Here is a 25,152-nt window from a genome sequence, read left to right as displayed (position 1 = left end):
TGTCCAGCAGTCCGGAGTGACCCTTGAGCAAATGAACTACTCTTTTTATGTTCATTAATTGGTGGAACAGTAATTCGCTGGTTTCCAGAACTAAAAGGGAATATCAATGCTTATTTGAAATACCAATGCTTACTACCGAAAGAAACTTAGGGGAAAGAACAAAATCAATTATCCAAGGAAGAAAACGTTTCATTTATTAAATAAATCTAATCTAATAATAATTTACAAAAAAAAAATCAGAATTCTTCGTTAAAAAAAATCAACCCTTGATACATTTACAGGTTTTTTTGCAATTTCTGAGCATAATGATTCTGTCAAATGTTTGAATTTTGAATTTTCTCCAGAAATGAAGTCTCCGGAAATCGTGTTTAAGTTCTCCAAAGTCCTAAAATAAAAAAAAAAATGGCCTATCTTTGTAAACATTGTTGAAAAACGGAAAATTGCAGAAACCCCTTATTCACAAATTTAGGTTCTAGAACTGGTCACAGCTTCAACTTAGCAATCAAAATTCATCAAAACTTCTTTTATCTGAACAGATTTCCTCGTAAATGGCACCAACTTTACCTTGAAAGACGTTATTAATTTACACTCAAATAGATTTATAACTTATAAATGATACATTTTTCAGAAAAATGTCAAAGTAGTAATACAGTTGCTATTTTTACATATTATTAAGAAAAGTTTTATGTGCAGCTAAAACTCCGTGGTTCTAGAACATTCCCCAACCGAAAGTATGGCTGACCAGACACTAAGTTTAGCCCTAAAATACATAAGGTAAAAGACGGTAGGGCACTTTTTTACAATATTCTTCCCAATATTTACCATATTTAGCTTTACACTTGCTCTCATCCCGATATATCCTGTGCAAAAGCAACACAGTCAAGAACATGATGAAAATGTACCCAGTAATGCCCAAACCATGTGCCGGCAATGCCCAAGAGAGATTCGACAACAATTCTAAAGAATAATTTAGATGTCTAGCCAGTCCCCAACCACCGGATGTTAACAATAAAGATGTTTTCTCTGTGCCAGTGTTGTCTGTGTATTTGGCTACAATGTAGGTTGGCTTCTTGTTCCATATCAATGTATTACCATTGGTACGCCGAAATCTGGCTTTCTCCAAGTCTACCATCAATGTGGCGGTGATGTAAATAATGCCAAATATCAATATTAGAATTGCATTCTTATTGGATATGACGGGCGGCTGATTGACTAGAAAGTAAGAATTGAATGGATAAAGGCATGGTAACCAGACAAGACAACCCCATATCAGGTAGTATCCAGCTCTGTCTAAAGTGATGTCTAACGTGTGATAATAGGCTGATTCGTAGATAAAACTCTTGAAGAGGTACGCCGTCTGCAATAATAGAATAGTAAAAATCAAATATTCAATCCAAATTTATTAGAAATGCTTTTCAATTATTGAAAATGCAATGTCTGGACGTACTTCAACGTAATTATGTAGTTTAAGCCTGCAGAGTAATGGAGTTTTTAATGAAAATTATTTGAATGCATTAAATTTGTATAGAACTGGCCTGGAATTGAGCTCCGTGTGCCCACAAGACTTGAGTCCAGCAGTGAATATTGCCGACGGTAGAATCTGATGTCAGCAATATTGCGACTGACTCAACGCAAATGTGTGCAGGTTGGAGAAACGCAGGATGAGATTTAAAACAGGAATTGAAAATTTCTGACTACCGTAAGAGAAATCGGCAATTGCGTTTTTTCAATTGAATCAAACTTGAATTGTGGCTTATATCTGAGGAGTAGTAATCTTTGATGCTTTTCATGTAATTCATTGAAAACCTTCCGCTTATGAGAGATATGTAGTTTCATTTCATTACTTTTATTAAAATACCTGAAGTAGGGCAGTAACTACAGTTGGCACATCCAAAGTTCTCTTGTCCCAAGCGGCAAAAAAGAAGGCAAACACCTGGATTTGCCAAAACATCAAAGATATCCGATATATGATCAATTGTTTAATTTGGACACCTAAGATTGTCGGATATAGCTGACGACCTCTGTAAAATATATATAGCTGTGGCAATTCAGCTCCTTCCGTGGAACGCAGATACAGGAAGATACACAATGCGAATGCTATAATATTTAGCGTGCCCAAGATTTGCGGCATATTGTGGAATATAAGACTGGATAACTCTGGCCACCGTCTGAGGGTGCAGAAGAATGTCAGCGTAGTTATGAAGTAGTAAGAGACACCATTGTCCTGAAAAGGATAACGAATATTTCATTATTTATTTAGTGCATATTTAGTGCATATTTAATACCAAAAACTTTACAAAAATAAAAATTATAGAAAAACAAATTAAAAACTAATAATAATTTTTTCCCAAGCTTATTTATGCGTATTATGTATATGTACGTAGACAATGGATGTATGATATAATCCGTCCGTTACATAAATACATTTCATTATTAATTACCTTTATTAATTTATTCCTTTCATTTTATTTTTAATTACGCCTTTTTGGAAAATTTATTACGAACAGTTCAATAAAAAAAGAAGGAAAATTTGATGAGAACACAATGTGCCCTTTTTCTTAGCGCATATGAGTAATTGCACTTTTTAAAACTTGAAATTTGTAATGAAAATATCTGGTTCACATGACTCTTACTTCAATTCTTGAGATACTAACTCATAAGTCGTATTCAAACTTCAAATAGTTTGAACATTCGTTCGACTAATATTTAATTCTTACCAACATTATATTAATTAGTAGCCGTACATTATACTGGTATGTACATAACCTTGCCAAATTTAACCTCTCCTCACCGATTGCTGCCCTAAAACTAATTTGTCTAGAAAAACGGTTGTTTTTCCCAAAAAATTATAATAAATATGTGAAGGTGTATGTACATATGTAGTTTACTGAAAAACCTAGGAACAATTTTTCTGCAAAATGGACAATGTTTTGAGTAAGAAGATATTTACGGTTGAGGGTTTTAGTCCATCTATATTTTTAACAATACATTTATGTAAATCACTCTAACAGTGGGCAAAAGGAAAACTGCACTTTGGAAGGATGTTTCCAGTTACCCTACTTTTCCAGAAATGCGATTAATAGAATTTTCCAGGGGAAATGTGGTTCCAGTAAGATCTCCAGGTATACACAAGTTTGTACAAACCAAGTTTGGACAAAATTGTTGGAGCCATTTTTAAGAAAGCTAAAAGAAACGCTTCCAGCCGAGCGATTTCGACCAAAACCTTATTGTGGCATCCTCTAGAAGTGTCTAAATGAATTATCGAATTTCAACCATCTGCAAGTTTTCGTTTTTGTGTTAAAAACATTTTTTCAGTTACAGGATACCCAAATTCTGTGGAGATCGAATATCTACACGATTATAAAATCTTCCCTTACTATTAGAATAGAGAAACTAAAAGTTCTAGTATCCCCGAGCATTATTTAGATAATAAAATGACATTGTTGAAGGAACCGTCACGTCACAGCTTCTCTAACACGACCCCATACATAAATCAATAATCCCTAATAAACAGTTAAACATTAGTGATAAGCCTAAAAGTACAGATACATATGTCCCTTTACAAACCAACTATTTTTCGATTGTTGAGAAAATTTTAGAAATTGAAAAAGGTGCAAAAATTAAAATAAAGTTTCCTGTTAAATGTATTAACCACATTTCGAAAATCTGTGGCCAGCATGACTCAAAGACGAAAAGTCATGGTAAGTATAAAATTGATAATTCGTTTTGGCGATGCTGAAATATGGTTTTAACTCAATATCTGTCAACCGGTAGTACCACCTAAACGCTAAACTGAGCGGCTGACGCAATTTCCTTTTTACTCCGTGTACTAATCTCACAAATAATAATTTTTATTTACGTCTTCCGGTGTAGAAACATGTCCCATTCAAGTAGCAGCCAAGGATGTACATTACAAACGTCACTGAGTCTTCACTGGGCCGAATAAGTTTAGGTTTGTGCATAAAATCAACTTTTTAGTATAAATTATAAGTTTTAAGAAAATTGAATTAAATTATGGCAAAAGAGAAAGCAGAGTGCGTTCACACTTATTCGTTGAATTATAAATGAATAAAACAATCTATGTCGCTGTAGTTTCGGAATAATTGTAAAAACGTGTAAATTAGACGATGAATAAATTATCTTCAAGTATAAATGAACTAACCTTATACTTAGGAATATAACCATCAGGTGCAGGATCACCTTTTGTTTCCTTGCGGGCGACTATCAGCCAAAAGTAAGCCCATGTAAATAGTACAGCAACTATTCTCCAAGCTACTAAGTTTCCACTTAAGCCAGATAGAATGGCTTCCCAGGTGATTGTCTCACCTCTGCCAAATAAAGCTAAAAATTGAACAGACGCAGTAAACACTACTAAAAATAAGGGTGGGACAATTTTTTGTTTGAAATACTCATAAAGTGACATTTCTTATCAAGAGAGAAATAAAAATCTAATTTTTATAATGAAACTAAAACTACACTAACTAAAGATTTACTTAAAGCTAACTGTTTGGTAAACTGAAAGTTATAGATAGATTATAGATAAGCAATCACATGACCCTGATAACTTACAAGGTAGGGAAGATATAATCAGTTCTATTAGAGTTCAAATATAGAGTTGAATCGTCCTGAAATTTTTGTTTTGAGCCAAAGTATTTACACGCCATAATAACCAAATTTTAATGCAACTTAAACATTCCTCTTGGTAAACTTTTTTTTTTTTTAATTTAAGGCGCATCAACATCTGAGAACATTGGCGACCGAAACTTTTTTCAGTGCAGTATCGGTGTCCAGACACTGTTCTCTCAGTGTCTAATCATATGAAGAAGTAAAACAAATAATGGACCGAGATGCTTGTAAGAGAAAGAATGATGAAAAACAAGTTGAGGTAACATTCGCTTTATTTTTGTAATTATAAAACAAAATTATTCAACTATAATTAAAAATAAAATTTATAATTCAATGCTGTGAAGCAAAACTTTCTATTCCAGTAAATTTAAGCATAACAAGAGTTCATTCAACGGCTGTGCGTGAGATATTTAAATGAAGTAACATTATAAACAAACAACACTAACTTTGGCCATAAAATACATAAGGTACAAGACGGTAGGGCACTTTTTTACAATATTCTTCCCAATATTTAGCTTTACACTTGCTCTCATCCCGATATATCCTGTGCAAAAGCAACACAGTCAAGAACATGATGAAAATGTACCCAGTAATGCCCAAACCATGTGCCGGCAATGCCCAAGAGAGATTCGACAACAATTCTAAAGTATAATTTAGATGTCTAGCCAGTCCCCAACCACCGGATGTTAACAATATGTTTTCTCTGTGCCAGCGTGGTCAGTGCATTTGGCTACAATGTAGGTTGGCTTCTTGTTGTATTACCACTGGCTTTTTCAGTCGACAAAAGCTCTGGCTGTAGTGAAGTCTAACGGGTGAAAATGTACTGATTCGTGGATAGAACTCTTGAAGAGGTAAGCCGTCTGCAACAAAATATATATATAATTTAAATTTATTAGAAATACTTTTTCAATGTAATGTATGGACGTATATTAATCCAGTCATGACTGAATTTGCAAATTAAATGTAAATGTAACGGATTTTTTTTTTCTTTTTAATTAATACGAATAGGTTCGGTCAGGGCTGACTTAGCCCTAAGTATAACAAACCACTGATACATCTGCAGTCTGCAAGGCACAATGGGTCTGAGTATATAAATTATTTTCTAAACAACAACCATTTTTTAAAAAGAAAGTATTCTTTTATTAAACACGGTCCAATTGTTTTCAGATAGATCTTAGACCTATTGGTTCGGAGCCTGCTGGATGGGTTGAATTTTTCCATCTTAGAACACACGGTGTTCTCTGAATAAAGGATGAAAACCTGCAATCTATCAGAAACATAAAGAAACGCCTTGTTTCCAATACAAGCTATGGGTGAGTTGTCCTAACAGTAAATAAATCTGTCAGACCGTGGTACGGAATACCCGGTAACAAAAACAAAGCTGGTGGTGGGACCATTTCCAAACTTAAGCCTAATTTGGTTTCTTGAATTACATATTTTGTTTGTATAATTATATTGATATAATATATAATTTTAATAAGATGTTTATCTTGTTAAGTAAAATTTTACCTTAATTGAAAGTGAGATGGTCTAGTGTTTCCTAGTTCTCGCTAATGTCTCCTGATTAAAAAAAAAAAAAAAAAACAATCCTGGCATTTTAAAACACTCCACTCTTCGGCGCTGGTCGAAGGAATCAAGAAAAACAGCGTCAGCTTTGTTTTTTACGACTTAATGGTGCGGTCTTTGGTCAGCATAGTTCTCACGAATTCACAGTGTAACCACAAAAAGGTTACAGTTAAGAAATCTTGACTTGGTCTGGTTAAGAGTTTCTTTCGCATTATTCATTTTTTTCTTAAAGTTCTGTTTTCAGTGAAGTTCATCCGCTCATCTCTAAGTCCACTCTTTCCCAATTTTGAATCAGCTCTCACCACAACTTATTCCTATGAATTGTTTCTTTAGGCAAGAATTCTGGGCGATAAAATTCATAGCATAATCACTTGCAGACGTATGTTCTGTTGAAACAGATCAAACTATGCAAATCCCTTCTTTTTTTTTTTGATAGGCAAATTATTTTTAAAAGTTCCGATTTCAGTACATTTAAGCGACCAATCTATTATGGCCATAGATGGTGTTCTTAACTATGGTCGAGATATTCTTTCCGAGAACCTGGTCCGCTCTTAGTCACGTGAACTACTGTCAACTGAAGGAAGGCACGGTCATCGAAGTAACATAAACCATCTTGAAGTAGTGTAGCCTTATGGTTTCCCTTCTAGTTTGCATTACCACAGTATCCTCCTCTGAGACCGCGGTTCTCAAACTATATGCGGTGCACAGGAGGAACGCACAGCTTCTCAAGATGGTACGCAGCTAGCAACAGGAAAGAAGTAGTTCAAGAGATTCAGACTTCCAGTCTAATGATTTTCCTAAAGCTCATAATTTGTGCAATTACTTAACCCTGGCTAACGCTGCACACGATGCATCAGAATGACCCTTTAAACGAAGCCTAAATATCCCCTTTTCCCAGATGTGATATAAAATTAAATTTCGGGGAAAATGTTTCAATAAAATATAGATGAGTGCAATCAAGACATACAGAAAGAAAATCGTCTCGGTAAGTAGTGTCTTTACTTTTCAAATTTGAAAAATTACCAAAAGTGCTAATTTACGAAATTAAATTTATAAATTTTACCGATTCTTGCAGAAAACGATTCCATTAAAGTTAACACTTAATAATGAAAAGGTATCTTATCAAATTCTAACTTTCTAGAAAATTGAAAAAAGGTAAACTGCAGTGAACAAGGTAATTTTGAAGCAAAATATTTTTAGAGCGATTTTTACTATTCATTTTAAATTTTACAAAATTCCCAATTTATTAGTCTGAATTATTTTATTTATTGAAATCAATTTTTGTGCCGCTTACTTCATAATTGACTAAAATTTGCTCTGTTTTGAGCCTCGGTTGTTTATTCGGTTTGTGTTGTCCAAATTGAGAATTAACATTTACAGACTCCGCCTCCAGGTAGGTCAATAGACTAAGTAGTTTCTTCTAACTGCAGAATATGCTACTTACATTGTGACGAAGATTTAATTATGAAAACATATGTTTATCACAACATATATTTATTTATTTTAAGGGCAAAAAAAGTGAAAATGCCAAGGAAAAAGCCGTTCCTCGCATATTTTCTAACATAATTAAATATTTTCTAGAAAGCAGCCTCCTAGACCGCAGTAATAATCATTTATTGCAGCAAGCTGTGTAACTTTTTTTGTAATAAAAAGACCAGAGAAATCTAAAAAGAAAATTAGCAAAAGCTAAATTTATTGTCCAGCTAAATCCAAGATACTTCAGTCTTCAGAACATAACTGACAAACTTGTTTATTACTAGAGAAACAAATTGTTTTAACCTCAATCTTTTTTTTTTTTTTTTTAAAAATTCAAACTAATCTGCAGGTGCACAAGGTATGCTGACAAGGTCATCTTGGAAAGTTAACTAAGAGTAAAATCTCTGAAAGGTCTGAGATAACTGCGGGCGGATGTATTACTGCTTAAATGTCGCTTTGAATCACCTCTGCAGGTTCTTCTATCACACAACAACCTTCAAGAAAAGAATTACAAGCTCCAAAGAAATCAAACAGTTCAACAGAAACCAGTTCCCTGATTCTGCGAATGGAGAGTTTTAGATTTTATACACTCTGCGCTACGATCTCAACTGGGTGACCTCACAGTGAATTATGAAGTTTCTGTAACACTTGCTAACGTTTTTGTCATCTAAGCTGCCACGACTGTGTCTACACTTATTACAGGGCTGAGCCCAGTGTTTCCCAGAGGCGGATATTTGAACTCCACAAATGATCACCCTTCCTATTCTCCTCCTTATAGTTTTACTACAAAAGTAATACGATAGTTGTACGCGACTTTGGTGCTTATGAGTTGCGAAAAATAAAGTTTGAGAACCGCAGCTCTAAGTTTAAAGTGACAAGCTGTGCTAAGTTGATTGCCTCTAGAACTGATTGTATTAGCCATCCTTTTCTTTAGGCATATGATGCTTCATGAAATGCACTCTTAAATTAACAACTTTGTGAGTTTCATAATGACAAAATCTACAAGGAAACGTTTTCTGTCCAGCATGGGCTTCTTGCGTGTGCTTCCTGAACAAATAATTACGCTGTGTGCTGAAATCACAAACCCCACACTCATAGGTCTTTTCACGAGCGTGGATTTTCACATGTTGATTGAGAGTGGACGATTTAGTGGCTTTATAATCACAATATTTACAGGAAAACGGTCTTTCGCCAGTATGAATTCGAAGGTGAACTTTCATATTAGAGACAGCCTTAGTACGATATCCACAAAAAGTGCAAGAATAAGGTGTTTCACCTGTGTGAATTCTGCGGTGACATTTTAACTGGGAAGAAGTCATCGTTTTGTAATCGCACATGTTACACTTGAAAGGTTTACTTCCCGTGTGGAAGCGCATATGTACTTTGAAATTGTACAAAGATGAAGAACTATAATCACAACTACTGCAGACGAATGGTTTTTCGCCCGTGTGGGTCTTCATGTGTTTCTGCAGGGCGCATAGCCGTTTGGCTCGATAATCGCACTCACTGCAAGGAAATCGCCGATCATCTTTATGATTTAACAGATGACTTTGCAAACTGAGTGAACTGGGAGCTTTGAAATTGCAAATATTACAAGCATAGGACTCATCGTCAGTGCGGTTCTTTATCTGTTGATAGAGATTATTACAGCCAGTATGCGCCTTCACTTCAGACTCATAAGACTTTATAATGTTGCAGTTACTTCCAGCAACAGGTTTCTCATGTAAATGTACACTTGTATGCACTTTTAGTACTGCTGCGTTATGGGTACGATAATCACACACTGAACATTTCAACAATTTATCACTAACACAAGATTCTTCTCCTTTCTTGGTCGCAGTGGACACCGGCGAGTCGATCGTTAAATTTTCTGGTTCTTCCTCGCATAAAATGGTCTCACACTTAGTTGCAAGTCTCATGTAATGTTCTGAAACAAATTATTCTTGTATTAAAAAATGAATTAGAAGTTCAATGAAATGAAAATCAATGCAAAAAGTTGATTTTCCGTTTCGTTAAATCCTTCAACATAAGAGAACAATTTCAGAGGAAAAAAGTGCAACTTTTATGTTTCTTCTGTAGATCAGCGGCAAGAAACCCTGAAGTTGCAAGTCAACTTGAGAATAGCCCGGTTTTCTCTCCGAAAGCTCAAATTTCTATTTAATCAAATGTGAATATAGTTGAAAAAAGAACGTTTTCTGCATTCAACTTTTAATTTTTTGGAAGCAGCCTCTCTGTCTGGTTCCAAATTGGAAGCAATGCAATGCTGGAACGATTTCCGACATTGCCGTAAGGAGATACTCAAAGGGAATAAAAACCCAACGTACGTGGATATTTCATAGCTTAATCTGAATTAGCTTGCCTCGTTTCAAGTATTAATTATTAAATTTTACAAACGATAAATTTAAAACAATCAGACAAAAGTGATGCAAAAAAAAACCTGAATCATCGGACTGCGAATCTTCGGCACATTCGTTTTTTAATTGGCTGTCGTCGTCGGACTCATTCTCCTCATCATCTGTTTCTAACAGAACAGAGTTTTAATATTATACAACCATACAAAAAACCAAGTGATAATTCTTGTAAGCAATTCTATATAAAACTAACCGTAAGATTCTGGCTCTTGTTTAAATGTGTCTTCAGGTACCTCAGATTTTATATAACAACTGACACCTACAAAAAAAAAAAACAAAAACAAATTGTAGGTTATCTCAAATGTGAAGTTTAATAATCACTTTATAACAATAACAAGTATAAAATAACTAGCTTTTAAATTAATGAACTAACTATGCATTCCGAATTCTTCGCTTACAAAACTATTTCCTTCCGTCTTTATCTCACCTTTAGCAGCTGCAAAACAAAACAAAACAAAAAATCTTCAGTATTTTTTTGTCTGCCCTCACCATTAATAAAGTACACACTCCAAACGTAGAGTACCATAATATACAAAAATCATAGAGTACATCTTTCTATGAACTCAACTGTGCGGCCTGTCATTTAAGATTACATTTAACTCAAATGTGATAAAATCAACGAGCTATATTTCACAACCTTTAAGATGTCCTAGTCCTTTAGACTGAAGTTAGGAAAAAAGTAAATAAAATGACTGAAATTATCAAAAAAAAAAAATGTCTTACTGATTTCCATTGGGTCGTCCTTCGATTCTGTTACTTCCATTTTTTTCAATCTGTTCAAAAGTTTAGGAGAGAAAAAATAATAATGCGGTCACATCAGAAAGAGAGTGGCAATAACATTGATATTTCAGAATGTTACACTAGACCTGTTATAATTATTTAAAATTCTTCAAGACATTATTGTCAAACTAATGATCACACATTAACACTATAACTTCGTTGTTACAGAAGCATAATTTACACTTTAATACGATGTCCATTTACGACGACGACCGTTTCTGTTCAAGAATTAGTCATTTACTGACTTACCTAACCTTACCAGTATGATGAAGAAAACTACTAGGTTTGTTTAAAGACGTCACAAAGGAAGAGTGACCGGGCAGGTTATAATTTACCATTTTAGCAATAGTTATATTGGACTAGAGAAGACAATTCTCAACAAATTTCTAATTTTTCTTAAAATTCATGAATATATAAATTAATGAATATAAATTAACCACTTTTAACTCAGATTTTGGTAATTTAAAACATTCAGCTTAATTACATTAATATATGTATGTGCATTATACTCTTGGAAAAGTCAGAAAAAACAAATATTTGCAAATATTCTTAAAGTTCAAAGCTTACTTAAAGTACTGATCAATGTGTATAAAGATCACTTAAGATAAAGATTAGATATCAATCTAATTAGTTTTCTAAAGATAGGTAATAACTCCAATATTACCTTGGTTAATGAAAATAACCAGTTTCAAGTAACCATATTTCTTATGGGTTGCTATTTCTTTTGATAGTTATATTAATAGCGGGTGGCTGTGTATGTAAGTTATTCTGTCAATCAAAAACATATTAGGGTTCACGTTATTTTTTTTTTTAAGCGCTTGTAAAAATTCCACAATGGGGACATTTATGCCGCTGGTAATGTAGGTTATTTTTTAATGCTTTACTTCCCTGACATCAATACAACCTGATCTTGAAAACAGTCAAGTTACCTTATTTATGTCTATGTAATGTACATCTGTCAGGTTAAGTGAACTTTCTAAAACGAAAATATTTGGTTTGTTCAGTGAACATGTCATGGATATCAGACATTGCAGGAAGAGCAGAAGATTTACTGAATAAAATAGATCACAATGCTGCTGCAGTTCTTAAAAAAGAGAAAAAGAAAAAGCATATTAATCAGGACAAACTCCACATAGAATCATCTGATTCTCATTTGAGGTTTGAGGTTTACTAGTAGATTTTGTATTTTATTGATTTTAAAAAAGGCCGTTGAATTGTTGATACGAAAACGTTCTTTGAACTCTGCAGCACTAACATCTGCACACCTAGGGGCAGCCCTTTGTCAACACCTAAACTCACCCCAAAACATTCACAGCTACCTGATAAAGTTTTACAGTCAAACAGTATTGGTGCTGAGGATGAAGATAAACTAATGCAATATCTAAACAATTCTTCCTACGACATTGAAAGTCTTGAAGTAAGTCAATTATATATAAAAAAAAATCACAGAATCTAATCGCTTTATAGTGATTTTTAAATCAATAGAAAATCTCTGATCTTGATTGATTTTTATTTTTATTTTTTTTTTGCAGAATAGAATAAATAATGGAAATCTTGCTCAACAACAGCATCCTACCAACAATGGCGCTACAGTTATCTGCTTACCTGATGAAGCTGGTAATGGTACAGCAAGGCTTAGGCCACAGTCTACTAAGGATTCTGGTTTGGAAACAGAAAACGAAATGTTGAAAAATGAAGTGAGAAGTTTAAATACGGAAGTTTCCCTTTTATTAGGACGAGCTAAAAATGCTGAAAAAGGTAATATTTATTGTATTTTGTTTGTCTGTACGGTGGGTTAAAGTGAAAGTGTTACATTTAATTACAGAAGATTGAGGCGAAAACTCCTGAATGGGGATTTAGTACGTTTTTTTAAATATTTAAATGTAAATTAATTTGCAATACATTTATGTAACTTTTCTGTCAAAAAAATTGGTTATAAATTACAATTATTTATTTTTAAGAAATGGCACAGATCAAATCTCGCTTATCCAAAAAAGAAAGCGACGCAGCGAATATTGAAAAAGAGTTAAACTCTGTTAAACATCGTTTATTGAAGTGTGAAGAAGAAAACAATGAACTTATTTCTGAAAATCAAAGGTAACATTTAGATTTTTTTCTTAAACGAATTTTAGGATACATTTGATTGATTTAAGAATCTTTATTGAATTGTTTTCTCTTCCAAGTTTAGAATTCTAAATCATCTACAGAGAAGAAAGTCCATTTAGCAATCCATTCACCAATTATGGTTGATACATAAATATAAACGAGGGTTGTAGCACGGGAGATAATTTTAGTACTTAGTTCGCCTTAATTTTTAGGATCTCTTCACTGGAGAAATCCGATCTGTGGAAATACACTGCTTCCAGAAATTTCTTGGAGTACCTCGCAAACAATCAACCACAATTTTTTTTTTCGAACTAAGACAGTACTGCAGGTCATACCGAGGAGGTTCCAGGGCCAGAAGGTGATTTTGAGGCCCCTTCTTTTGCGAATTTGGTGCTTTTATTGCCTCATTGTTGCAGTCCTAAACCTACTATGACCGGCCAGGGATTCTAATTCCTTGAAACATCAAGGCCAATTCCATCGGTCATAGACCGTATCACCAACCACACTTCTCCCTCCATACCTGAATAGACCTGATTCTTTCTTAACGTAGACTTTTTACCAATGATAATTTGCCAATAGATCATCGATTTCCAAACATTTTGCTGCTTTATGCAAAAGTTGCAAGTTAAATATGCTAGCAGGTACTGTTTAACTTATTCCGTTTTTTGACTTTACAGATTAAAAAAAATGAATAAAACAAAAGAAATTGATGAGCGTTCTCTACTAAAGGAAACTGAAGTAAAACTGTCCCAGTGTCAATTGGATGCCCAGCATCGGGAGGAGTCTCTAAAAGGCGATATAGCGGCTCTCAGAATCAGGTATGAAGATTTACATCTGAATACACAATATAGGCGATGTATACAATGATTTCAATTTTATAAAGTACACAATAAAATGAATATTCAATGCACTATTAGAATATATGCTAGAAGCCAAAATATTATCTGGCGCTGAAGCAGCGAAACGTAACTTGTCGTGAATATAGGACTAGGCTTCTCAAGGATGCGACTAATTGAATAGATATTCTAATTTTTGGCGAATCTATAAAAGTGACAATTTTTACTAAATCCAAATGCAAGGCCTGTAATGAACTTCAGTAAAATAGAATCATATAATCAAACCTTTCAATTAACTAATTGAACCATTATATTTCAGCTTTCTTCATTTAACTTGAGGGACGGAATACCTTTTTGTGTCTTTTGCTTTTCTCTCTTAATGTCTCGCTCATCTTTAATCTTTAGGGTGTCAGAATTAGAAGAATCACTGTGCGAAAGCCGTAAACAGCATGCTGCTGAATTATCTGAATTGGGCAGCCGGTTATCAGAAGCAAGAACTGAACTTTCCGAATATATGGCCAAAGCTACTTCTAGGCTGGCTTTGAAGGAGAAAGTTGTCGAAGAACTCAGACTAGCATCAAACCAGGAATCATTATCCGTGGATGTACTCCATTTAAAGTTAGTCTTCAAAGTTGACTTGGTGTTCAAGTGATTGAAGTAGCTGAGTTAATTTATTATTATTATTATTTTGTTCTCTTTGAGACAGATCTGAAGTGGAATGGTTGACTGAAGAATGCGAACGATTAAGAGGTAAATCTGAAGCTGCAAGATTGGAAGCCGAAACAGCTGAAAAAAGATTAGAGGATATCAGAGAAGAATGTGCAGCCAATCTTGCTAGCCTGCAAGCGCGATTGGCCCAGGAACATGCTCGCAGAATGGCTGCTGAAGAAAATTGTACCTTACACACTCAGGTAATTATTTAGGTAGTTTCGGTTGACCAAAATTTTGGCCAACACTTGTGTTGATGCATCTTCTGCTGGCACCTAAGTGAAACATCAGATTTTAACTTTTTGCAGTTTCCTGTGTTTGATTTTTCGTCTACACTCACACACACACAAATATATGTATGAGAGAGATTGCATTTCACTCTCTATAGTACAGTAAAGCAAAAAACTCGAAATTTTCAAGTAGTTATTAAAAGATATCACAAACTATCTCGATTTCGGTAACCCAACTGTTTCTTTTTGTTTTACCCCCGGAATGTAGTATTTATTTAACTAGATTGACTGCTCCTTATTAAAACTTGAAAAACCATTGTCACCTATGCCATACAAAATGTAGTAAATATTTTTAAAGGAACTACAAAGTGTTCGCGAAGAGCTAACTCGTCAAGTGATGTCCATGACAGAGCGCGTGCGAGAAAGAGAATCAGAGTTGACAAGATTAAGAAGGCAGTTAGCTCAGAGAGGAATTAATAATCCCTCCACCACCAATCAAGACCAACGAGTTACAGCACTCACCAAGGTAAATCAATAATTCTGGTCTTTAATGGCTTTCACTAATTTCCGGTCGCTTTTTTTTTTTTAAATTCTCAACCTAGTATGGCCTAAATATTTATATTATCTACTTTGTATTTCATATTGCTCAGGCATTGGTAGAAAAAGAATTAGCTTTGGAACAAGTGAAAGACCAAAGGAATCAGTTGAGGATTCAGTTGGACAGAATTAAGGTGAGTATCATTTGTAAGATAATAGAAAAACGATCTTATAATTGTAGATAGATTTAATTATTATCTTAATTCGGATTTCTTGCTTCTTGTTTAGCTCTCCGCCTGAAAAACAATAATTTTTAATGAAGGTTGATTTCATTCTAAATTACATTGACAGGTTTTACGCATTAGTACTTCTGTAGGCAGTGCATTACTTAAGACGCTGAATTTTAACTCAATCATCTGAAGAATAACCAGCTAGTAAAGAAAGGAATTAGTTCAGTGAGTGCCCTGGATGCTCCCGCGAAGATCCCGGGTTTGAGTTCCATATTTTATTTTTCCTTTCTAGGAACCTCTTACAGTTCACTTTCCGGTGATGTACTGGAGAATGTTGTGTAACTAGTGAATACCATCCGGAGACCGGCTGTATATTGAAAAAAAAGCTCTGGATGCTTGTTAGCTGTGTTGGACGCGCTTTAACCAAAAGAAAAATCTTAGAAAAGAGAAACCTAAAATATTACGATCAAAAAACTTGCTGAACGAAAGCTCTTAACAGGAAAAACTCTTACTGATTAGAATTTTTGACTTTTTTCGTAAATGGTCCCTTGGATTTTCCCAATTTTCTTTGCGTTAAATAAGAAAATTCTTATTAAGGCAATTCTGAGGAGATATGCTTATCTGAAAAACGTGATTTTGTTGTACAGTGTATAATGTTAAAAAGTATTAAATAGATTTTAATTCAAAGTTTAGAGAACATGAATAAGTTAGAATCTAGAAAGTTGTAGTTAGTAAAATTTTTTATTTTCGTACCGTCCACGGAGCAACTTCAGGAACTGTTAATTTTTAAGGTAAAGAAGATTTAAAAAAAAAGTAAATCTCACTGAAAGCGGTAAAAACAATGCAAACTTCAATATTTCTAGAATCTTATATTCGTTTAACTCAACTTCGCCTGCTAATGTTTTTGCAGAGTGACTACGGAAATTGTACATACCCAAGCTCCAGTCGCAGTGTGAGTGTTAACGACACGGACGACGCTAAAGCTCAAGTGCCACTGTTTATGTCCGAAGGTCCACATGACACCATGGTAACCAGAAGAGTGAAAAGGGCGTACACATGTGTGGACTCCCTGGGCATGAAGACGGGACGTTTTCTTAGAAGATATCCTCTGGCAAGGCTGTTAGTGTTCGTCTATGTGGTATGTATTTTTCATTTTGGTTTGTTTTTTTGTTAATCTTCCTAATTAGAAATTTTACTAGTATTATTATTATTGGTTTAATTTTTCATTTTAAAGCACTTTTTGAAGAAAGAAAATTAAAGTAAAAAAAAAGAAAAAAAAACAGACTCAAATTTTATTTTGGGTGGCCGCCGTGGCTCCAAATCCAAAATTGTGATCAAATGTTTCTTCATGCCTGTCATTGAATGATGTTTTTCCAAAAATGATTCTAACAATTTTCTTTACGGTTCCTAGCCTTCCTTGTGGATGACACATGTTTGGTACATTTTCCCCCTGGAAAATTCCTTCATTTCTGTGGAAATGGGAGAGAGTATTGTAAACTTTAAGAGTTCAACGCAATCAAAATCCAAACCTCGGAGTTCGTACGTCGTGGACGCGGGGGCAGAAGCTTATACTTTATTTACACGCAGGATTCGAACCGGGAGTCTTCTATTTACAAATCCATACTTATAATTATCACACCAACTCCAGCCTCTATGACTTAACCGATATACAAATTAACTCAAATCCTATATTTCGTCCATTTAAAAAAGTATTTATTACGAACAATTTAGCTAATGTTCCCAAGTTGTGATTTTTTTACATTTACTAATTTTGTTTGCTTGTCCAACATTGTTTTGCAGATTATACTACACCTTTGGGTTTGCCTTGTACTCTTCTCATACACACCTGACACTAAAATGTAGGAATGTTTGAAATAACATATAATTGTGTTCAACATTTAAGTCAGTTTATGTGCATAATCAAACAGATAATAATTTATACTATTATGTTCTTTCCTAAGATTTGTACCTGCACCTTAAGGTAGCTTCCATTATGACTAAATATAAACTTTGTACAAAATATTTATATTATTGGGTGATAATTGTAATGATACTCCGTAATTCACTTGTTAATCGTGTAAAATGTATTTTAAGTTTATTTAGAATTTTACAAATGTGTGATTATTAGATTATTTTATTTTGTTAATCGTAAATAAAATTTATGTAGTAAACGTATTTTTTTGACGTTGGGGTTCCTCCCCGAAAGAAAGAATGTCTGCGGTTGACAATTGATGCGAACAAAAGCATTTTAAAAAAATGTTCAAGATTTTTAAGAATTGAATTGGATTTTGGCGTTATTTTTGACCAATCTTGAGTTTTGGTCTGTTTTGAAATAAGTTATCTGATGCTAATATTTCAAACTAGATTTAGACTTAGTGTGATTAATTGTTTGTAAGTATTCTGTGAACATTATTGTAAATATCATTATTTATTGCTTGTTACTCTTGTAACTCTTCTGAGGATAAGCAATAGTTTCTAGTGCAACTAGTAGTACGCAATAACTTTCAAACAATATGAACATCAGTTAGTTTTTAATTCACAATTCTAAGCCCTGATGATGAACTGAATATAGACGCCAGCATAGTTTTTTTCTTTCGGAAATTACCAAAACTCAAGATGCCTCAAAAGTAATATCTACGAACAACTGGCCAAGAATAAAATGTTATCCTTAAAAATTTCATTGTTTCATCTTAGCATGTTTTCCTGTTTACTAGTTTCTAACTAAAGGTAGTTCGAAAGTACCTGTAAGGACAGGTTTCAAAAAGTTTTCTTTGTGTAACCTTCCTCCCTTCGTTGGAAAGTGTATTGGTGCGATATTTTGTGCAAATGGAAGTCACTCTATAACTACGGGTAAACAACCTTTATTGGGAGAATGCCCGAAACTGGTCAGAAAAAAGAATTAAGAAACAAGAAGAACATTTCTTTGACTTTTTTTTTATCTGTCGTTTCGAGTATGCTTGACCAGTTACGGACATTCATTCATCTTTGGAAGAGGGAGCAGTTTGGAGGAGAGATTTCGACTTCACTTTACGCTACCTTCTCGTATCACACTTCAGAACAAGAAACCTGCGTGCTATGGCGGATTAAAATAAATCAACGACATTGCCCAGTATTACGAAATTGCGTTTTCATGAGAAATAGTTGTTTTAAAGTGTTCTGAGTTCGGAAAACTCTGTGTGTATATGTTCAAGGTCGCTGGCGAAAAATTACCAGAAGCTGAAATTGCTCTTGCGGAAGATTACATTGTATAAAAGGATCCTCCAACTAATTCAGGAAAGCAGACATGGATCGGAGATGAGAGAATCCCTTTGTAAGGATCATTTCAGTGTAATGTACAGTTTCGAAGCCTGTACATTGTTTGAGAAAATTAAATATATTCAGTAACTGTTTACAAGAAAGTGTTTATCGTATAACTATGAGATACATGTAATGAATGGTCTAATACGGCAACTTTTAGAAATGGAATTCAAACCTGATGAACCAATTTCTGAAGCAGAATGAAAAGCCGAAAGTGGATTATGATAAAAAAAGAGAAGATTTGAATCCCGATTATCAATCCTAGAAATTTGTCATCAACTGTGGAGGACTTCTGCCCCCAATTTCATTATTTTACAGGCCGATGGATCTGTGCTATCTGATTTTCACAGTTTTTCTTTTCTTTTTCAGACTCTACCAATCTGAGGTTGCAATAAAACTTCTTGAAGTTGAGGGTGAAAATAAAAAAAAACTAGACAAATTTGTAAAGGCAGATTTTAATAATACATGAGTGTTCTTATAATTATTAATATTTCTAAAATAAAAGAGAATTGAAATTAGTCAATTAAAAGTTGGCTATATTCAAATATACACCGATTGGGACGACTACATCACACAACATTTAATTTGTAAAGATTTTTATTTTCAGAAAATTTAAAATACTTCTTTTAGTTTATTATATTTTAATCACACGGGATAAAAGGCAAAAATTTACAAATACGCCATCATCTATTTAATAATTACATAACAATCAACTTCTTAAAATTATAACTTATAGTTGTAAAAGTTGTACTTTCAATTTTATTCCACAATTATAGATTATTTTTTAATAGAAAAGCTTTGCTTTTCTATCATTTTACATAATTTTCCTCTAAATAGGCACTATATAACATCAAACTTATAAGGAATTAATAAGAAAAAACAAAGATTGATAAAATTAGATGGGTTTACTTTAAAAGTAAAGATAATCTACAAACATATCTAAGGTCTCAAAATATTTATGATTTTTTTTGTTTAAAATTGATTTCTTTTTCTTCTTTTTTTTTTAAACTAGAAATGTACAATAGACATGTTCAATTTTAAAATCCATATTACGTACAGCGTATTTACATAACAAATTTACATTTTTTTCTTAAACAGAAATTAAAAAAAAAAAAAATTTTGGACAGAGTAAAAATCACTTTAGACTAATCTTCAAATATTTGCAGCTCTACAGGATGTGCAAAGGTACATGATACAGTTCAACAAAAATCCAGACGAAAGAAAGTTTGAACTTTTCGCTATTTTCCTTTAAAATTCTAAAAATAATTCTGAATTTATTGTTCTCTATCAGAAGTTAGCTGTCCGCCAGGTCCAAGTTTCAGTCGCATAAACTACTGATTTCTTATATTTGTCTTCGTGGTTGTAGGACAAATTGGATACAATGGACATGTTTGTGTTTTTCTTAGGGTCGACCGAAAAGCTGCACAGCTGCTGATTCCAAATCTGTGCATTTTTATCATTTGGAATATCCATTGTAAGACTGTTTGTTCTCGACGGAATGGAATCCAAGGTATTGAACTTAGCAACTCACCAATCATTTAGTTTCCTCCGGGGAGCGCGACATTCTGACGGAAAGAGCCCAATTTTGCAACAATCTAGATATTTTGAACATTGTAACATTTTTACCCTCTTTGGGATTAATTAGTAAAACATATCTCCTAGAAGTATTTTTTCATTTAGGTTTTTTGATAAACGCGTTAACAATCTTTACGGGAACAAAAAAAATATATTATTGCATTTCAAGAAGTAAACAGAAGAGTTGAATCTATTTGGTTTCAGTTGAGAATAGTTGGTAGTTATTTATACGAGATTGTAGTTTGCCTTAAGTACATGATAAATTGCGCAGTTTGATTAATAAAAAAGAAATATGACACGAAATGTAGAAGAAATCAACACTCCTGATGCTTTAAGGTAAAATTTGTTCTGGTTAGAAAATCATAAGGCGAATCATGGAACTACACACTCTGCAGTAAGACGCAAAATCATCTTTTAAAACTTCCTTTTCGACTTGCTGTTGCCTTCAATTCTTCAAACTTCAATAGAAATGTTTTGAAAATTAAATAACTTTTGTAGAAGGTATCAAATGAGTTTCTGCTAGTCACAATCAAGTTAATCATTCAAAGAAGGAGTACTCTTATAAGAAACTGACAAGTCACGATGCGTGTGATCAGCAAACATATTCGCTAGATCTGGAGTTGGGCCAGTTTTCACACGTGGACTCCAGTATCGTGAGCCAGGGTCACGTGTGGTCGGTACATTGACCTCGCATTGTTACTTCGCCACCTTTTTAGGCCACTTACCTCACATTCTATTGACAGCTGGCAAACTTTTGATTACTTCTGTTTTTAATAAGAAATATAATATTTCCGATTATAAATAGATCACATTTTCGTTTTAGATTTTTTTGTGAATTCAAGATTGGTGCGCTGAGATTAGTTGCCTTGCGGGACAGAATGCAGGTAGAGGAACTTAGACTGGCACTTCTCAAGGTAATTTTCCGGTTAGATCGGATCTGCCGAGAGAGTAAGCTACTTTTAGTTTGGGCTTTTCAATTGTCGATTTTCTTTGATTCTCTTCTCAACCGAAAAGTAATGGACCAAGATTCGCTTCTTAATTTAACTGTGCGGGCTATGGCAGGTGTAATACGGCTCCTCATATCCTGTTTAATTGAATTACTATCGCGAAGTTGCGGGATAAGATATTTGACTCTCTGTGGCCAGAGAATATCGCAACAAACTCTTGTGAGTTGGATTTTGGACCTTGTAAGGAGGATAGCTTTATCTACTACCTATAGAGGATGGACAAGAAGCCTAACTGGCAGCGGATGCATGATTCAAATACGAAACATCGTAGGATGTTCAATGTGACATCTTGTTTAGATGCCGCCATTGTATCCGACAAAAAGCTTTATAGACACAAATCAGCCCAACCGAAGTGACAGTTTACAGAACTGTAGTTTCATTTTTTACATCTTCCATTTAGAACATTTTCCGGAGAATAAGGAGGGGTGGATGGATTTTCCCCGCGAGCATCATTTCAGTGACTCTAAGGACTTATTACTTATTCCCAATTCAAACAGGATTCAATATTTAACCAAAATTACAAATCTGAAGAAAGTCTGCTGCCTGTAAAAGACATTTTACAGGATCAATTTTTTTTCTAAAACAGTAGCCGCAAAGTGACATCTACAATATTGAAATGAACTACTTTTTGATGGTTCAAGAAAATCTAATTATGTAAACAGTGGTAAGATGACGTCGTAAATGTTTGTTGTTTCAACAATAAGTGCAATCTGCCTTAATTGTGCATGAACATTATATAATGCTTACAAAAAAAGTCGGTTACCTCAATTTTCTAATTTCTGTACAATTCGTTTCTTATAAAAAGTAATGGCGATGATTGAACATACCTTAGTGTGTATACACAATACTGAGAATAAAACAGGAACTAAATTAAAACAATAATTAAAAACAAGTGGCTACTTAATATCTAAAGGATAGCGCTATCATGTAAATAGTTCAAGTTACAATATTTACAATACACAGCCAATTTCTTTTATATACACTACTCCCATTGTCGCTTATTTATTCACCCATCAATTTCATAATAAAATTATAACAAAATATGATTGTTAACTTTCTTTTATTTGAAAAGAAATATTTCTTTTTTGAAAATGGCAGCACAACAAAGTTTCAATATCTATAATTTGCGGTACCTACCACGTACTGTCTTAGCAAACCTGTGGGGAAATGGACAACATTCCGGCCATCTTAAACAGTGCAGCATCACTGAGCAAACTTTGTGGTGGTAATTTTTATTTTAAAATTTCAAAGAGATTACTTCTTTTTTTTATGATATGCGCCGAATCACTGATAAGGTAAAACAAAAGTCTCGTTTGTGCTTTTAACTTAATCGTACCACAAATTAAAATCATGCAGATTTTCAAATAAAAGTTTTCAGTGGAACTAGAAGAAAACGTTTTGACTGGAGTTCGAAAAGGATATTTTTTTTACGAATTGTTCAGTTTGACTGTCAGAGGATATAAAAAAAAAAAAAAATTAAAAAACGAAAAGATGTATTGCTCAAATTTATAGGGCAATAATTTCTTTTAGGGGGGCCACTTTATAACCTGCCATAGCTTTGGGAGAGAATCAGCGCAGTTTTAGGAATGAATGGAACAAAAGCCTCGATAGTATGCCGAAAACTGGTTGCAAGAAACTAATAAAAAAAAAAAAAAAAAAAAAATCGAATCATATTGTGGATTCTATTGGAATGCTGCACCACTGCTGTTGTTGCGAATAATCAGTTACTGTAAACATTGCTACATTGTGCTACCATCCACTGATATTTATAATTTAAATTTATAAATAACATTTATTGCATTGTTTTTAATTATTTTGTTAAATTTTTGAGAGACATTTAATTAGTACAATATAGACTTTAAGGCTAAATTAATTTTTTGTATTCTTAATTTAAAGTGGATTAGTGTTTATTTAATGAACTAGTTTTTAAAGAGAGAGGTATAAATGGTTTCTAACTTTCAGCTAAACCACTACAAATACTTGAGGTATGTACCACTTTATCTAAATAGGACAAATAATAGACTACACAGATAAAACTAGTATATATCTAAAAAATATATATATATTCGAAAGAAAATGGAAATTAATAAATAACAAATTTGAGATGATTGAGTGACGCTTGTTTTTACTTCACTAGGTGGCGCTACAGTAGTTTGATTGTGAGGAATTTATTTGGGATGGCTGATAAGTCATTGCAAAGACGCACTAGGCAGAAATAAATACTAACAAACCTTGTCAGTTCCTAGACAGTAACCTGGAAGACAAGCTTAGTTTCCAGGCACAGGATATAAAGTTCTGCAAATTCAGATCTGTAATATCCTGAAGACCAGAGTCACATTCCAAATAGTTATTGCGTACATAAGGCCAAACAAACAGCATCTGAGACCAAGGTAGCGTAAGGCCCGTTGTAACACAACTAAGAACTGCTTGAGAATTGGTGAAAGGCGTGGTAACAGTGGCAAGTTCTAGCGAATGATGTCTCGAGACAGCAGGAAATCAGCTGAGAGAAAGAACTGCGAGGTACATCGAGGGTGTTAGCACCTTACGCTGTTGACACAGCAATGACTATAACCACAAACAAGTAGGCAGGTGAGTTCGTCATGCAGCCTCAAGACAGCAGCGTTCTCAAGACTTCCTGTCTCCTGTAATGGGCGTCTCACCTTTTCTCCTCAGCCATCCCGTGAAGAAGTTTTACACTTTATTCTCATCACTTGCGGAAAACCCAATCCAAAATTAGACCTTCTGACCCATCTTTGTTGTATCCAGCAGACTTAGCTTGATATTTTTGTCCTTTCCGTTGTCTTTGTTTTTATGCTAACGTAAAAATTACACCCTGTTTACACCAATTGTGCCATCCAATCCACTCACTGCCTCAGCAAGCAGTTGATGGATGACTTGCAACTCCATCAATCTGAGCTTTGTCACAATCTTATTTGAAGTTTTTTTTTTAAGCAAAAAAGTCCCAGAAAAGTAATTGAGGTCTTTTCTCTTTACTGATGGAATTTCTTTTCATACCGCAATAAGTGACAACCCCTAACTGAATGGTGTGCTAGTTTTAACCTCTGGGAACAGAGTGCTCCATCATCGTGGCCAGTTGTTGCTGTTGATGTTGTTGTTGTTGTTCCTTTAACGCTGACGTAACAAAAGCTCTGGTTTCTTTCTGCAACGCTGTCAGTCTCTTTTGCAACATCTGGTTTCGTTTCAACAGTGCCATTGTTCTTAGAGTTAGGTGTATCAAATCTGTTAAAAGAGAGAAAGATATCTTTAAAATCGATATTAAATGTAAAATATGGTTCATAGTTTGCCTAGCCTCGATTATTCAAGATGAAGGATGTTCGACTGAGCCTAGAGCTACACTTCATTGCCAAAACTTAATTATTGGTGTCCTTCAGTTTCCAGAAGCTCCGGATGAAGGGAACCAATGGTGCCCGAAACTTGGAGTACTAATAAAAAAGTTCTGTTAATTCAATTTTGCTCTGGCCGAGAAATAATTTTGTGATTTTCGCGGCTATTTCTCTGTTTATCTAGACACTAGTAAATACTAGTCCACTGACAAAGTTTCTGACTTGACAAATAGAGCATTTAATAGTTTTCAGTTTTAACTTTTCTGGATAAGCTAGAAGAAAGTATCGCTTATCCGACGATTTCCGAAGTCCAGCTTTCATTTACGCACCTAAAGAAGGCTGATAAAAGCAATTGTTATATATTTGGGCTTCGTTTAAACAAATATACAATACAGTAAGTCACTCAAAACCCAAACCAATGTT

General features: G+C 34.0%; 4 protein-coding genes and 1 long non-coding RNA gene across 13 annotated transcripts in view; 2 read left to right on the top strand and 3 right to left on the bottom strand.

Moving 5' to 3' along the window:
* Positions 1 to 153: 153 nt before the first annotated feature.
* Positions 154 to 4,525, bottom strand: LOC141452431 (uncharacterized). Its single transcript, XM_074124578.1, has 3 exons — positions 4,163 to 4,525; positions 1,859 to 2,224; positions 154 to 1,357 (listed from the first exon to the last, which is right to left on the bottom strand). The coding sequence occupies exons 1-3, from the start codon at positions 4,421 to 4,423 to the stop codon at positions 761 to 763; spliced, it is 1,224 nt and encodes a 407-aa protein (XP_073980679.1). The 5' UTR covers positions 4,424 to 4,525; the 3' UTR covers positions 154 to 760.
* Positions 2,700 to 7,991, top strand: LOC141452560 (uncharacterized). 4 transcript variants are annotated; one of them, XR_012457455.1, is made up of 3 exons: positions 2,700 to 3,122; positions 3,316 to 3,701; positions 4,730 to 7,991. It is a non-coding gene; the product is annotated as an uncharacterized lncRNA (long non-coding RNA). The 4 variants fall into 4 exon arrangements; XR_012457451.1 differs by adding an exon at positions 3,874 to 3,952 and having other exon boundaries at positions 2,700 to 3,701; XR_012457450.1 differs by having other exon boundaries at positions 2,700 to 3,701.
* LOC141452384 (uncharacterized) lies at positions 4,881 to 11,173 on the bottom strand. Of its 4 annotated transcripts, none has more exons than XM_074124475.1 (6): positions 10,803 to 11,171; positions 10,453 to 10,515; positions 10,273 to 10,338; positions 10,106 to 10,183; positions 6,136 to 9,595; positions 4,881 to 5,486 (listed from the first exon to the last, which is right to left on the bottom strand). In XM_074124475.1, exons 1-5 carry the CDS (start codon positions 10,840 to 10,842, stop codon positions 8,583 to 8,585), a joined length of 1,260 nt encoding a protein of 419 aa, XP_073980576.1. In that variant the 5' UTR covers positions 10,843 to 11,171; the 3' UTR covers positions 4,881 to 5,486; positions 6,136 to 8,582. The 4 variants fall into 4 exon arrangements, with proteins under 4 accessions (XP_073980576.1, XP_073980575.1, XP_073980595.1 ...); XM_074124474.1 differs by having other exon boundaries at positions 10,106 to 10,189; positions 10,803 to 11,170; XM_074124494.1 differs by lacking the exon at positions 10,453 to 10,515 and having other exon boundaries at positions 10,803 to 11,173.
* A 24-nt stretch (positions 11,174 to 11,197) lies between these two features.
* LOC141452375 (golgin subfamily A member 5-like) lies at positions 11,198 to 23,048 on the top strand. Of its 3 annotated transcripts, XM_074124424.1 has the most exons (12): positions 11,198 to 11,316; positions 11,864 to 12,017; positions 12,108 to 12,276; positions 12,392 to 12,617; positions 12,821 to 12,956; positions 13,643 to 13,783; positions 14,207 to 14,419; positions 14,508 to 14,712; positions 15,098 to 15,265; positions 15,390 to 15,470; positions 16,417 to 16,644; positions 16,918 to 17,266. In XM_074124424.1, the coding sequence occupies exons 2-12, from the start codon at positions 11,869 to 11,871 to the stop codon at positions 17,134 to 17,136; spliced, it is 1,935 nt and encodes a 644-aa protein (XP_073980525.1). In that variant the 5' UTR covers positions 11,198 to 11,316; positions 11,864 to 11,868; the 3' UTR covers positions 17,137 to 17,266. The 3 variants fall into 3 exon arrangements, with proteins under 3 accessions (XP_073980525.1, XP_073980546.1, XP_073980535.1); XM_074124445.1 differs by lacking the exons at positions 11,198 to 11,316; positions 16,918 to 17,266 and adding an exon at positions 19,173 to 23,048 and having other exon boundaries at positions 11,768 to 12,017; XM_074124434.1 differs by lacking the exons at positions 11,198 to 11,316; positions 16,918 to 17,266 and adding an exon at positions 17,307 to 17,677 and having other exon boundaries at positions 11,769 to 12,017.
* Positions 19,239 to 25,152, bottom strand: part of Cipc (Clock interacting protein circadian) — a 46,813-nt gene continuing 40,899 nt past the window's right edge. Inside the window, exon 5 of the mRNA XM_074124839.1 lies at positions 19,239 to 24,625. Coding sequence (XP_073980940.1) covers positions 24,441 to 24,625 — 185 coding nt within the window. The 3' untranslated portion in view covers positions 19,239 to 24,440. The remainder of the gene's footprint in view (positions 24,626 to 25,152) is intronic.

Source organism: Rhodnius prolixus, unplaced genomic scaffold (assembly GCF_049639745.1).
Source record: "Rhodnius prolixus isolate KJV_2025 unplaced genomic scaffold, Rpr scaffold_1, whole genome shotgun sequence".
NCBI classification, from domain to species: Eukaryota; Metazoa; Arthropoda; class Insecta; order Hemiptera; family Reduviidae; genus Rhodnius; species Rhodnius prolixus.
This window is presented reverse-complemented; position numbering and strand designations above follow the sequence as displayed.

Coding starts and splice junctions, on each gene's coding strand:
- LOC141452375 (XM_074124424.1), top strand. CDS start 11,869: ATGTCATGGATATCAGACATTGCAGGAAGAGCAGAAGATTTACTGAAT. Junction 12,018..12,107: donor TCATCTGATTCTCATTTGAG/GTTTGAGGTTTA, acceptor TGAACTCTGCAG/CACTAACATCTGCACACCTA. Junction 15,266..15,389: donor GAGTTACAGCACTCACCAAG/GTAAATCAATAA, acceptor CATATTGCTCAG/GCATTGGTAGAAAAAGAATT.
- LOC141452384 (XM_074124474.1), bottom strand. CDS start 10,842: ATGGAAGTAACAGAATCGAAGGACGACCCAATGGAAATCA. Junction 10,339..10,452: donor CGAAGAATTCGGAATGCATA/GTTAGTTCATTA, acceptor TTTTTTTTGTAG/GTGTCAGTTGTTATATAAAA. Junction 10,190..10,272: donor ACAAGAGCCAGAATCTTACG/GTTAGTTTTATA, acceptor CTGTTCTGTTAG/AAACAGATGATGAGGAGAAT.
- LOC141452431 (XM_074124578.1), bottom strand. CDS start 4,423: ATGTCACTTTATGAGTATTTCAAACAAAAAATTGTCCCACCCTTATTT. Junction 2,225..4,162: donor GTTATATTCCTAAGTATAAG/GTTAGTTCATTT, acceptor TATCCTTTTCAG/GACAATGGTGTCTCTTACTA. Junction 1,358..1,858: donor TAGTTACTGCCCTACTTCAG/GTATTTTAATAA, acceptor CTATTATTGCAG/ACGGCGTACCTCTTCAAGAG.